Source organism: Lolium rigidum, chromosome 7 (assembly GCF_022539505.1).
Source record: "Lolium rigidum isolate FL_2022 chromosome 7, APGP_CSIRO_Lrig_0.1, whole genome shotgun sequence".
Classification (NCBI taxonomy): domain Eukaryota; kingdom Viridiplantae; phylum Streptophyta; class Magnoliopsida; order Poales; family Poaceae; genus Lolium; species Lolium rigidum.
In genome coordinates, this window is record NC_061514.1 from 55,572,463 (window position 1) to 55,586,596 (window position 14,134).

Genomic DNA, 14,134 nt, shown 5'->3' on the forward strand with positions numbered 1-14,134 from the left:
GTCCTGTTCGACGGGCAGGGCAAGATGTACCTGCACACGGGGTGGGACAAGTTCGCCCGTGACCTCGCGCTCGAGCCCGGCTGCCAGGTCACCTTCCTCTATGAGGGGGACAGCGAGATGATCGTCAAGGTGTTCGACGACACAGCCTGCCGCAGGCACTACCACACCGGCGAATCCGGCTCGGACACCGATAGTTAGAACTTAGAATATTCTTTCTTTGCAGCGAATATGGCTACGGGCCAGACGAAGCCATTAGTGGAGATCTTTGTATGTTCTTCCTTGGTAGAACCAACAAGGGCATCGTCTCTTCCCGCTGGATTTTCCAGTTTGGGTGATTGGATGTGCTCTCGAATGTTCTTTCTTGGCAGCGAACGTACGGAAATCAACACAACTGGTTTCTTTTTTAAAATGTTATATTTGTGACAACCATGGTTCAAACTATGTGTTAGTTTGTGTAAATCATGTTCCAAACTATGTGTTAGTTTGTTTAAAATCATGTTTCAATATGTAATATTTAAAACTATGTTTAAATAGAGAAGAGGAAAAAAAATAAGAAAAAAAATAAATGTGTCGCCCCGTTGGAGCAGCCCCAGACGCAAACGGACGCACGTACAAAAACGATCATTTTAGCGTCCGCAACGCGACACAAACGAACGCTCACGGGCATTAAAACCTGTCGCGCGGCTGGAGATGCCAGGTCGAAGATGAAGCGAATCTGAGAAGAGCAAAAAAAAAAAGGTGGGATGCAGTCGAACTTGGCGCTGGGCCTTTGGGCCTCCAGGAAGGGACTCGCTCGGTGCGCGGCCGTGGAGTGGACAGCAAACGGAGTGGATTCGGCCGTTTAGTCCCACCTTGGCAATCAAAGTCGCATCAAGTGCTTTATATACGCCGCGGCCCCGTTCACTATCGCAACCTCGGTAGCCCGAGATCGTGGGCAGAAACTGGTGGAGATTGTCGGGTCCAGTCGCGCCGTCCTGTAACCCTAGTTCATCTTCGGGTGTGCAGTGGGGACTAATCTCGTACACACCAGCTACTGCAATTACTTTTTGCACTTCCTTGGACAAATTATTCTGTTCCTCTTTTGCGTGCCCGAATCAACAGCAAATGTCTTTCAGCTGCAAGAACTCTTCTTACAACCCATTGCACCAAAAAGAGTGCAGACGCCTGGGAGGGCTGCGAACAGGTCACGGCCTCGCGTGAGAATTTTGCTGCTGCCGTTATTGATTTATTTATTTATTGCTGCTGGCGTGTAGTATTAACTGGAGTACAGAGAATAACTGAAAACTAGTTTCTACCCTAGCTATCAAATACTATCTGATCTGATTTCCAGTTTAAAAACATGTGCAAGTTTTCAAAATATTAACTGGGCAAGCACCACTCGAGCCCAGCACGAGGGAAGCGAATAGAGCATTCACAAGACAATGCGCTTTGCCCACAGAATACACGAGCAATGTGGCCAGAGATGGCAAACCAGATAAATGCATTTGTGGAACAAACACAAAGGAGAATCAGGAGTACTCTTCTCAACCATCCATTTAAGCCAAATTCCAGCATCCCTAAACAAACATGATACGTTCTACTAGTTTCCAAGTCAGCCTTCAAGAGTCACGGGTGTGGTTAAGATAGCCTGGAAAGTTTCCAAAAGTGAGACCTATCCACATGAAGCCTAGAGCATCTACAAGCCAAATCACCACATAACTACAGCTCAATCATGTTAAACCTTGACCAAAAAACAGCAAAGGTCCTCGACGCCCATCCTTCATTCATACTTCGCTGTGCTTGGCACTGCCCTCCTTCTCCTTCGCATCATCATCTGCACAAACATTTCGACAATCGCATTATGTAAAGGAATGTCCCCGCAGCGTAAGATTTGCAGAAGATGGTTGGCCAATGGCATAATTATGAAGTCAAACATACCCTGTTTCTTCTCTGGGAAGCAGCACGCAAAGAGCTCTGAGAACGGACGGTCTGGAACAGGAATGAGTTTTCCCAAGAGTGCCAATGGCCAACTGCATAAAAGAACAGAAATCCATTAGCTAAATGTTCCAACTGAAAGTGCCTTCAAAATCTTAACTGCAACTGACTATATACTATCATAAGCAACATGTTACAATCATAAACCTTCAGTTCTTCATTAAATGATGAATCTTACCTAATAAAAGCAAGACCTATCGACACCAACCACAGCTGCCAGCTCAGCCTGACTGTTGACGTGAACTTGCCAAGGAACTCGATGATAAGTACCTGGATGTAGAGGAATAAGCCCATTGACAATAGAATAACCTAGATATCTGCATTTGCAGTAGTCAAAAAACCATTTTAGAGCCTTTACCTGGAGTACAACTGTTATCGCTATAATGCCCATGAACAGATGGTTCCCTGTAATGCCTTTGAATACATTTAGCTCATCTGGTTTCCTAGCATTGAACTCATTGAACACCTGAGGAAGACAAGATTGAGTGATAGTTTAACCCCACTGCACCAACTGTATGCATCTCCCAGTCAGAATAGAAGAAAGGGACGAAACTCACTTGACAGAGAACAAATGTGTTGAATATGAAGGTATTTTTCACTTTTTCAGCATGCGCATGGTTGTCATGTTTCAACTGCAGAAGGTTCGTACCATCGAAGTTGAGAGTGAGAAGAACTGCAACTTGATACAAAGCCTGGAGGATGAAGTTGTCATTAGAACGATATCAGATATTCAAATCCAAATATGAAGAGCACATTGCATATGTAGCATACCATTATGAGCAAGTTTCTCCACATGATATTTGTTATCAAAGGCTCCCTGAAAACAAGCAGGTTGAGACACCATCAGCATTCACAAAGCAAACCTTATTGAAACTTGCAAAATAGAAGCTGCCGGCACAGCATGTGATACAACTACCGAGTCATGGAGCGGTAAGGAGAAGTCTAATCTTATGCACTGGTACCAACACAGACTGCTTGAGCTCATCATCTAGATTCAAAGCTAAGCTCACCAAGCCCAGCGAGACAAGCTCGGGTTTAAGTCTACGCTATATGGCAGCATGGCGCACAGAACAAGTCTAAAACGTAGCACAAGCGCAATACCCCAGACGCCCCAACTTTCGGTCTTGATAAATTAACTATAAGCATATACAATCTCAATGGTCTGGATAAATTAGCAGTGTTATTTCAACAGTGGCCTGGCTTCTGAAAAATGCTAAGGAGCACCATGACCTCATAGTCTTGGTGGACCTTTTGGCCTTGGTGTCCTGGAATGGTCAGAGATGAATCCCCACAAGTTCTTGTACTCATATGTAATCTCGTGTGATTTTATTACTAAGCGAAAACGGGCCAGATTCTGTATATAGTAATGTTTTCTTTTGCGAGTGGACTGGCTGCTAAAAAAAGCATCAACCAGCCTAGTTTGAGCCCAGCTCCAGCTCGCCCAACCTCAGTTAGTTGACCACTACATAAAAATATACAATTTTGTAAACCCGTTCTTCACAAAAAAATGTTTCTGCACTGAACTACCTCAGTTCATGGACAGCTACATCCAAAAAATAAAAATAAAAAACAATATTGTATATCCATCTTTAGGTCAAGGAATCATATTTCTTTTCATCAAGCCTAGAATTTTTTTGGTAAATCACTTCCAAAATAATCTCGAGGAAACTAAGTAATAAGATATCTGATGAACGATAATAACAAGTCAGAGAACAAACCTCCGTCCAACCGGTGGTCTCTGCATAAGATGGTTGTTCGGTGGCTCGGTCGCTAATGCAAGTGCTCCCAAAGTGTCCATGATCAGATTAACCCAGAGTAACTGTAAAGAAATGGGGCAAAACCAACAGAAACTATAACTCATCGCTACAAAAACTAGAGCGAGGAGCTTATGTTGTCTAATAAATACTTGCAGAATCTGAACATAAAAGAAAACCTTAGAAACCAGAGTTAAACATACACAATAGCAGTACCTAAAACTGAAATATAGTGAAAAAGAACTATTCCAGGAAATCCAGAAGTTTCCAGAAACATTATGGTTATTAAGGAATCAAACCTGCACAGCGTTCAGCGGAACATCACCAGAACTGACGGCTGAAACTACATTGATTATCAAAGCTGCGACATTTACAGTTAGCTGGAACTGTATGAATTTCTGAATGTTTGCATAAACTGAACGGCCCCATCTGACAACCTAAATCCACAGACAGAAATCAGATGTTGCAATGGTGGAAGGTTAAAAAAAAAGAACACATCATGCATACCCTGACAATTGAAGCAAAATTGTCATCCAAGATAATAATATCAGAACTCTCCTTGGCAACTTCAGTCCCCTGAATGCCCATTGAGAGACCAATATCGGCCTAATAAATCGAGAATTGTGTAAGTAATACTGGATGGTGGTTTTTGAACCGTCAGGAATATGGCTTCACAACTTGAAAAAAAAATGACCATTAGACAAACCTCATGTAGCGCTGGGGCATCGTTTGTGCCATCGCCAGTAACAGCAACAACATGACCTCTGTTCCTCAGTGCCTTAACGAATAAAAGTTTATCATTTGGTGAAGACCTCCCCATCACCTGTAACAAATTACATAAAATACACTTAAATGTAAGGTTAAAACAATATTAATATGCAAAACATACAGAAATTGGTATAAACTAGGCCGCACGAAGGCAGCAATCTAAGAAGAAAATAGCAAGATAAATATAATGATGAAAAGAAGACCTTTTTACTTGTACAAAGAAGATTGTATGCTATATATTACTTAACGATTTAGCACATAGAAGAGGGTGATAAAAAAACCCAAGACCCCAAAACACATAAATGAGATACAAGCGAATGTCAATACATCAGGGATTATGTGGGAACTGTTGCTCAATTTCTACAGAGTTGGTGCGACCCCAGAACAATTGAGACAAGTGAATGTAAATATATTAGGGATTATGTGAGAACTTTTAGTTAATTTCTACTGAGTTCATGTTAACCATCTGCACTACATGACAGCACTTGGATCATTTTCCTTGGCATTTGGTTTCACACATCTCACCTTCCATGTCCAACTATCATCATAGAGAAGAAGAAACGTTATAAACAAACACAAAACACTTTTTGATTTTTCTACATGACCTGAAAGTTCTGGATTGGCATAACAGATTATGGTTTCACACGTAATGCACATATTACACACCAAAACATTAGTGTCTACGTCCATATTCACTGAAAAGAAGCAGTTATCAACACAATGCACTAAGTCCAGGAGAATACACGTACACAAATATTTTCAGCAGCTTCCTCCCTCTCCAAATCTGACAAAGCCCGAAATGTCTTTCCTTCAATGATGACTGGCTCCAATACATTTGGATCATTAAGTATTCCACATTCCAAGGCTATGGCTCTGGCAGTTTGAAGGTTATCCCCAGTGACCATGCGGACCTAACAATTCAAACAATGAAATATGTAAGTGAGAATTAGTCAAAAGTAAAACTGGTCACTTCTTAATTTTCTTCAAGTTTAGTGACTGCTGAAGTATTGATTCATGTGAATATGCAAGAATTACCTTAATTCCAGCTGCCGTACACAAACGGATAGAATCTTGAACTCCTGGGCGGCAGGGATCCTATAATACAAACTCATAGTAAATTTCTTGCAGACTAATGTAGTTGTTTTTCTTTAAAACTGTCATCCTACAAGACTCGTGCCACATAAAAGCTGCTGCTTGATGTCAGCAAATGTTACAATAGTAAATTCCTTGCAGACTAATGCAGTTGTTTTTCTTTAAAACTGTCATCCTACATGACTCATGCCACATAAGAGCTGCTGCTTGATGTCAGCAAATGTTACATTAATAACTAAGCAAATAAAATAAATAACTGGATCTAATGCAAGCTATGCATATATTAACTCAAAATCTTGTGCATGCCACAGTCCAGAAATGTTGCAATAATCATAAGAAAAATAAATAAAAGGGAATGATCTTCATGCATGTCATACAAATCTTATTGTACCAGTGAAATTTCTCTACTAGCAAATGGTGTTGTGCATTACAATGCAAGAAATTTACAAGTTCACTATTTTTTATACTCCCTCTGTCCCGAATTAGATGTCACTGATTTTTCTAGATACACTAAAACGCATCGTATCTAGACAAATCTGCAACAAGTAATGCAGACAGAGTGAGTACCTTTTACTTCATGTGAGCATGTACTTGTTCGAGATGTGAGTAGCAATTATCCAACTCAAGGTTTACTCTTAACAGTTTGGGTATGAATTACAAAATACACAGAAATAGAACAAGTAATCAGAAGTACGCAGCCATAAGATAAGACAGAAATCTGGGACAAGTAATTCCGGACAGAGGGAGTAGCTTTTACTTCACACGAGCATGTACTTGTTTCAGATTCAGATGTGAGTAGTAATTATCCAACTCAAAGTTCTACTTTTAACAATTTGGATATGAGTTAAAAAACAGAAATAGAACTAATCGGAAGTACGCAGCCATAAGATAACAGAGTTCCGGTAGAACTAATAATAGACTGGCAGGAACTAAATTGAGAATTTAGATCATGCAAATGTGCAGCAATACTACCAAAAGTCAAAACTCTAATCAAGACACTCGGCTATCAAATAATAATAATAATAATAGAGTCCATCAACAGTAGTCATTAAAAGCATAAATTGCATGTTTGCTATTCACCTTTATTCCTACTATACCGAGCATGATCAGGTTATCCTCAGGTAATATCCACTCGGCCCTCTGATCCTCTTTTGGAACATCACTCATCTCACAAGGTCTGTACGCAAAGGCTACACACCGGAGGCTAGCGACGGCCATGTCTTCTATGAATTTCTTAAATTCACCAACCTGCAACAATAATTAATTAGTTAGTAACAAAATCATAGTATTGTACTTAAGTGCATGATTAAAATTTGAACAATAAATTACTTTCTCAGGGGTCATTGAATGCTTTGAACCATCTGCGTCAAGCCAATCTGTGCATGACTCCAGAATAAGTTCAGCGGCTCCTTTCCAGTATATATGAACCTCAGAGTCACCCTCCAGAAGTAGAAGAAAGAACATTAGTTAAATCACGAAAATACACAAAGAAAATAATCAGATGTATGAGAAAACAGATTAATAAAGAAAGTTTATGGCACAGCCCCCTTTCATATTTGTTAAAGCCTTTGAAGGCAAGAATTTACGTGGTTAGTTGTGGGCAGTTGTAAATGTGCATACTAACACCATTAAATCTGCTGCAGGAATCTTAATATAGGTGTGGATCCAGTGCAAGGTAACAAACGATAGTGCTTGAACAATTGAGACCATCGTTAGTACGCTATCAAGTCAGGGATGCTATAAGCCTGTCGCGTGAACGTACAATGAGAAAGATGCAATGAAACATTATTGTTTATCCAAAAGTGAAGTTGACATTGCTGCAAATAAAACGAATTACCACATGCACTGCAACCCCGCCTCTCTTTTTTTCCGAATTGAATGGGAAGACTTGAAGAATAGAGGACTTGGATCTTGTTTCATTGAATTTCATGCCAAGCTGTAGAAATATGCAAATCATCGTTACCAAGCAGGTGTTAAAACGACACTAGGAATGAGGCTACTAAGAGGCCATATCTGCACCTGCAACCCCCAAGACAGTATAGCCTTTTCAGTTGGCGATCCAGTCACCTCAGCTTGACCACCCTGTGACATTAAACAAAAGTCAGTAACCGCCAGGCTAATCAATAACATGAGAATGAAAAACAATACTGATGTCCGGTTTCATGGAAGAAAAGTGAAAGGTTACGTAAATGCCAAGCAGGAACAATCAGCTGAACATCAAAGGGAAATAAAATACAAGTCTTGACTGACCTCAGGCTCAAATATGCTTCCAGATGTATTCTGAGCAATTCCTTCAATAATCATGGTCGAGACAGAAGCAGATAACATCTCAGTATTATCAGCAGGAACCATCTTCTTTCCACCAAAGTATGCTTCGGTAACAGTCATCTTAACATTGACAGTGAAGAAAAAGGAAAGTCAAGGCCAAGCATATTTCAAATCACAAATCCTAATCTTGAATTTCCAGGTTTTAAGAGAAGAACAGTACTGAGAACAACATTAAAGCATTTCACCTGATTCAAAGTTAAAGTGCCAGTCTTGTCACTGCAAATTGTTGTTGCAGAGCCCATTGTCTCACATGCTGAAAGCCTCCTGACCTATATAACAAGTATTAATTAACCAGCTCAGAGTATGCATCAGACAGAAGGCTGTTGCAAGTCACAAAGTATCCCAACGATTCAAGAAATGGCAACATACCAGAGCTTTGTCCCGCATCATTTTACGCATGGAAAAAGCAAGCCTGGAAGAAATATGCAGCATAAGTTTTTGCTAGTAGTGCAATTAGTAAATTACAGCAACCTCATGCTTACGTCAATGTGACAGCCAATGGAAGTCCTTCTGGAACAGCCACAACCACAATCGTGACCTAATTACATCCCAGGATGGTAAGGTAACAGAAAATGTAATAAACTAAATCGGCAGCCATGAATAGTAAAGCTAATGCCTACCGCCACTGTGAAGATTTTAACAATTCCCTTTATTGTTGCGCCCACACCCATCTTTCCTTTCACATATTGCGGAGACCCATCCGGATTATAGGTATGCCCAGTGAAGTACCTAGAAGAAAACACGGTCACACAGATAAGCCAGAAAGGTACTTGGCAAAACTAAAACATGCATTGATTATACCTGGCCACGAGGACAACAAGAACCAGAACAGCAACAGTAAGTCCAATTATTCCAATGAAGGTAGCAACACCATTCAAGCGAACCTACGAAAGAACAATACAAGAATACCAACGCATGTGCTCAAAAAAGCATGCCAACACATATGCTCAATAAAAGCATGCAAACTCATGAAAAGTAAATAAAAATTATGAGACCAAACCTGCAAAGGTGTTTCTTCACCAGAATCTTCTGATATGCTTGCCATTAGCAATCCCCATTCAGTATTGATGCCCACAGCGGTCACCTGGATATTATACAGTAAAATTCCCATGATCAATGTTCTATTGCATAAAAGACCTCACTAGCTTGTCCTCAGCCCTGAGGCCTGTCCATTATATATTGATTAAAGAGCTAGTTCAAGATATATACTACAAAACCCAAAAATAACTGCGCTATGAGCCTTAGTACAGATTAACATTTATAAGTACATGAGATAGGCAAGTAATTCATAAATTCCTTTTGTAAGTTAATCATGCCTAAAGTTAATAGATGCAAATTTTATTCAACTACAGTACAACTTCATAAATCAGCACATACTACCAACAGAAATATAGCATCAGGATACCTTCTGATCTCACAAAGAAATGGTTTCGAGCGGCAATAATTAATCATCTTTTATCACATCAAGTCCCCAGAAATAATAAGTTGCCCATTTGTTACTCAAGATGGATTGGTGAGACATTCAGTTGATTGTATTGAGATTTAGTGCACTTCTTCACAGGGCACAAAAGGTTTCAGACCTTAAAAGTAGATGTATGTTTCATTTTCTACATTTTGCAGGTGCAGAGACGAACTCACCAGCATTGTACCGTAGCCATCGGCGACTTTACAACCGGACATCATAAACGGCGACTTCTGGTCTTTGTTTACCTAAATGAAACGACCTTGCAGTATCAGCTTAGAACTATTCAAGTTAGCTCGAAAAGTATGCAAGAGTCTAACTCACGATTTTGCTTTCTCCTGTCATACTTGATTCGTCTATGGAGAAGGAGTGACCACTGATAAGGATCCCATCAGCAGGTACCTGAACAATGAAGAAATGCCCCTCATCTTTCTAAACTGTGTACAGCCACTTGTTATAAAAGGATGATTAACTGCCTATGTACCTGGTCACCAATCTTGAGAGGCACGACATCGCCAACAACCAAATCATATATCGATACCTTGATTCGCCTTCCACCTCTAACTACCTGAATGAGTTTATTCGGGCCGTTATTTGGGAACGATCAAACAATTTATAGAGCGGTGTGCCTCAAATTTACCTCTAAGCTGATATTTTGTTTCTCTTCATTCAAATTTTGAAACTGCAGTGACTGTTTGTAATCAGTAGTAGCTGCAATAAAATCAATATGTATTACAAGTTTATACAACTGCTCACAAAAGTAACCATATACAGAAGTGATTGCGCTGGCAATATACCTGTAACAAATACAACAAGGAGCACAGCGAAGCCAATGCTGGCTCCATCATACCAGCCTTCTTTAATCCCCTGCAAACCAGGAAAAGTCATAATGGGAGTTACACGGCCATAACAAGAGAAGAAAATGGCGACAAACGATCCATTTAACAGCAAGCAGCTGAACAAATTGTGGAAATGATAAGGAGTATATTTGAAATTTGTAATGATGGCAGATGAACAAGGAAATCACAGTAGAGAGTACTCAAACATAACAAGAAATGATGCTTGGCCAATAGAGACGTAAGGAAGAGAAGAACTAAAGATGCAATACAAACCTCTGTCGCTATGCCCAAGGCAAGTGAAACAGCAGCAGCGACCATGAGGATGATGAGTGTCAAATCTTTGCAGGCGTCCCACACAAAAGACTGAACAACAGCAACAAAACATAGAGTGAGCACCCCAGAGATATAAAGCAACTGCCATATAAATATAAGAGAACCATTTGCATACCAGGAAGCTTCTCCCTTTCTTACGGGGGTATGTATTGGATCCAAATGCATTTTGCCTTGCCTTCAGATCTGGATCGTCTCCGCCTGTTCCCTTCTCCGTATCTGTCTTTAGCATATTTGCCACCCCTGAAATCTGTAGGGAAAGTTAAAACGTGGAATCTATCAGATAATGTGAAACACAGTAAACACCGAACTTAGCTCACCCCTCCATACTGCTGTAGAGCAGAGTAGTTGTGATCTCTGGTCAGTGCAGTGAGCTGTTCTTCTTTAATTCCAAAGCCAAGTGCACCATCGACATGTGGTGCTGCATCTGAATTAGTATTACCAGTGTCAAATCATGCATAGTACTTATTAGCAACAGTACTCCTACATAGCATGGTCTGCTTGGATGGAATACATGAAGTACCTCAAACCCTAAGGGTAATCATATGGAGGAGCACAAACGAAACTAATAATAAGTGAGAGGTAACAATAGAAAGAGTACCTGTTGTCTCCTTTGGCTGAACATTGACTCGAGCTGCCTCTTTGAAACGATACGCGGCCTGAAGAGGGAAATAAAAATGTAAGCATACGTAAACAAAATTAAACAAAAATAGAACATGACAAATAAAATACCCTTATGACATGAGCTTGTGCACGAATTTTCCTTTTGACTTCTTCCTTTTGCTCTTCTTTTTTCAAGTCAAGGGTGTACCGGAAGCGCCTTGATGCATTCAGCACAAGAGCCGCTTGCTGCATCAGACACAAGACGAAGTGATTACATTCAACATAGCCCATATAATAAGCACATAGTGACTGGTAGAAGGAAGAATCAATGTGTCCAGTCTCCCACAAAGAGGAGCTCCAGTTGCTGATAACATCCAGCAGAGCACATATTACACTAGCCACTGCTCACTAGCACGAAATACACTACATTACTACTCCCTCCTTTCTAAAGTAAGTGCCACAACTTTTATCTAGATACGGATGGATCTAGAAACTAAAATGTGACACATATTTTGGAATGGAGGTAGTACATTGTATCAAAATCCCATGTTCTATGGATTTTTGGAAAATGTGAATAATCTTACTAAAATCTTCGCATGATTATCATGACAAGAAAGAGATAAAGCTAGAGGCAAATGAAGGGTGGCATTTGTTAACAATTCTGTAAGGCGATTTCAGTAGTAATGCTTTATCATGCCTGAATAAAATTTTGTCATGTTATTGCTCTGATGATCCTTTCATTATCAACAATAAAACGTAGACAGAGCCAGCACAACCAAGACAAACTCTGTGCAGCCTACTGCGATAATAAAACTGTAATCAGACACTCCAAAGTTTAAGAAGATCCAACATTACAAACATATTTTCTGAAAACAACTAAAAAAATTTGCATTCCGCTTTCCTTGAAGTTGTTAGTTAGGCCCAGACAAAACAGGGCATGTGAAACAACATGTTTTAAGAAAAAGGAAATCGATCAGAACCCTAATGACCAGCAACCACTTGTATGTGGCCAGCAGGGCCCCCAGTGGGGATCAAATTTAGCCACAGCCACATGTTTCAACAAGGTCCAGCTAATATCTCCGACTCTTCTTATATTAAAAAAATATGTGTGGATGTGAATGAGGTCCCACAGTTTTGGCCACTGGTCCTTGTTACAGCAAAGCTTTATGAAAGCACCAGTGTAAAGCAGATCTGGAGAAATCGCACATCATAACAGCAGATCATGTCGTTTGCAGTTCTTGAGAGTTCTGTACTGAATCAACCAACGTAGATACTGAATACTACTTTCCTCGGAATGCCTGATGATGTGAATGCCGCGCATATAAACAATCTACTACCAGGGAACTAACGGTACTCTCTACTGTTGAAGCTATCAGCATTTGACCTCTACAGGTGAGTCGAACCCAGAATATACCTATCATCCCAAAAAATAGTAATGGAAGAGGCTAGTAGTATTGTCCTATGCAGTTGGGATTGCCACGACTAGAGAGTAGGACTGCATGTCGGCAGCTCCACCATGGCCGCGGTTCGACGCGTGGCTACTCCAGAATATTATAATGCGCGTCCACAGGGTTCTAAAAGCAACGTTAGTATATTTAGAAATAATATGCAAAAGCCAGCGTATCCCTGAGAAAGGGAAGGGCAACCCAAATCTAACGCGACTTCCGAGTCCCGTCAAAAGCAACGGAACAATTTCGAAAACGCAAGTGGAAAATCGAACAAATTCCGGAACAGGAACGAGCGCCTATGGTATAAACCGAATCGACGAACAAAGGCAGCCGGCAGACTGGTGCATCCGCTCGGTGGGTGGAAGCAAAGGTGGAGCCGAAGGGGATATCTCGGTTTAAAATAGGGAAACGGAAGCTAAAAAATCTTAAGGCGAGCACTAATGCCAGAGGGGAAGCATCGGAAGCAGCCTAGTAAACAAATCTCCTCTCCGTACATCCATGAGAAGTGGGTGTGGAAAATCTAGCGGTCTACAGAGATGCAGGCCTACCCGTCTACAGAGATGCAGGCCCGATTTCAAAATGTGGAGGCGAAAACCGCGAGATTATGTACTGTGAAGCACCGAAACGAAAACTAGCGATGTTTTTTTCGAAATTTTGAAACCCTAGGCGGCCGGAAATCCTACCAAAACAAGGGGAAAAATTAAAGGAAGGGCGCGGTAGAACCCCTCGCTTTCCAAAACATGAACTAGCACTTCCGGAAACCACACCCAAAACTCGCCGAAGCTCGCTAGAGTAGAGGAAGGAGGAGGAGGTGCTCACCCTCCACCTCTTGAGGCGCTCGATGGGGGCGCCCTTGCCGGGGATGTCGAAGGTGTCCGCGCCGCCGCCGCCGCCGCCGCCAACGCCGCTGCCCTGGCGCGCCTTGGCGGAGCCCGACGAGGAGGACTCCATACGCTCCTCAGCCGCGGCGGCGAGAGCAGCAGCACGAGAGTAGCGTGACGAGGAGATATTTTTTCCGGCGAGCAAGGGTGGGAGTGGTGGCGAGATAGTGTTGCGGTTACCAGAGGCAAAGGCGCTGTCACGCCCAGCACTTATATGGGGAGTGGGGTTGGGGAAGGGGAGCAAGCCAAACGCCTCGCTGTCTAATCCTTGCTGGGACGCGCAGTATGACCGGTGGACCCGCTGCCGCTTACAAACATTGTCAGTCCCGACATCTTTGATCGCTGGGATTTTTCGAGCAATGTCGGGACATATTTTAGGGCACCACTAGGGATCGGATGCCGATCCTTGGTTTTCCATCGGACTAGTGCGGAACCATACGATTGCTTTCATCTAGAGCGTGCAATTGGGCAGCAAAAGGCGCTCCATTTTATTTTTTTTGCATGCAGGGCCATTACTAGCAATGGCAATTACTTTCCTAATAACTGCTCCCTCGATTCAGGGCCACGCAGTTTGCTTCAGTGTGAAGAGATTTTATTTCCAATTGTATAGTATGCTTGATTGCTTCCATGTGAATTTTGTTTCCAATAGCAGTCC

The 14,134-nt window shown here is 41.5% G+C and overlaps 1 protein-coding gene across 1 annotated transcript; it reads right to left on the reverse strand.

The window, feature by feature from the left end:
- Positions 1–1,505: 1,505 nt before the first annotated feature.
- LOC124673854 (calcium-transporting ATPase 5, plasma membrane-type) lies at positions 1,506–13,564 on the reverse strand. Its single transcript, XM_047209896.1, has 34 exons — positions 13,418–13,564; positions 11,280–11,396; positions 11,149–11,206; positions 10,868–10,974; positions 10,666–10,797; positions 10,491–10,580; positions 10,176–10,245; positions 10,019–10,089; positions 9,863–9,946; positions 9,703–9,780; positions 9,555–9,626; positions 8,917–9,000; positions 8,718–8,800; positions 8,537–8,645; positions 8,399–8,454; positions 8,286–8,328; positions 8,102–8,185; positions 7,839–7,976; positions 7,608–7,670; positions 7,426–7,524; positions 6,918–7,028; positions 6,669–6,836; positions 5,532–5,591; positions 5,246–5,407; positions 4,435–4,551; positions 4,236–4,334; positions 4,028–4,165; positions 3,693–3,793; positions 2,746–2,791; positions 2,532–2,666; positions 2,333–2,440; positions 2,153–2,244; positions 1,918–2,009; positions 1,506–1,813 (listed from the first exon to the last, which is right to left on the reverse strand). The coding sequence occupies exons 1-34, from the start codon at positions 13,547–13,549 to the stop codon at positions 1,764–1,766; spliced, it is 3,249 nt and encodes a 1,082-aa protein (XP_047065852.1). The 5' UTR covers positions 13,550–13,564; the 3' UTR covers positions 1,506–1,763.
- Positions 13,565–14,134: the final 570 nt, after the last annotated feature.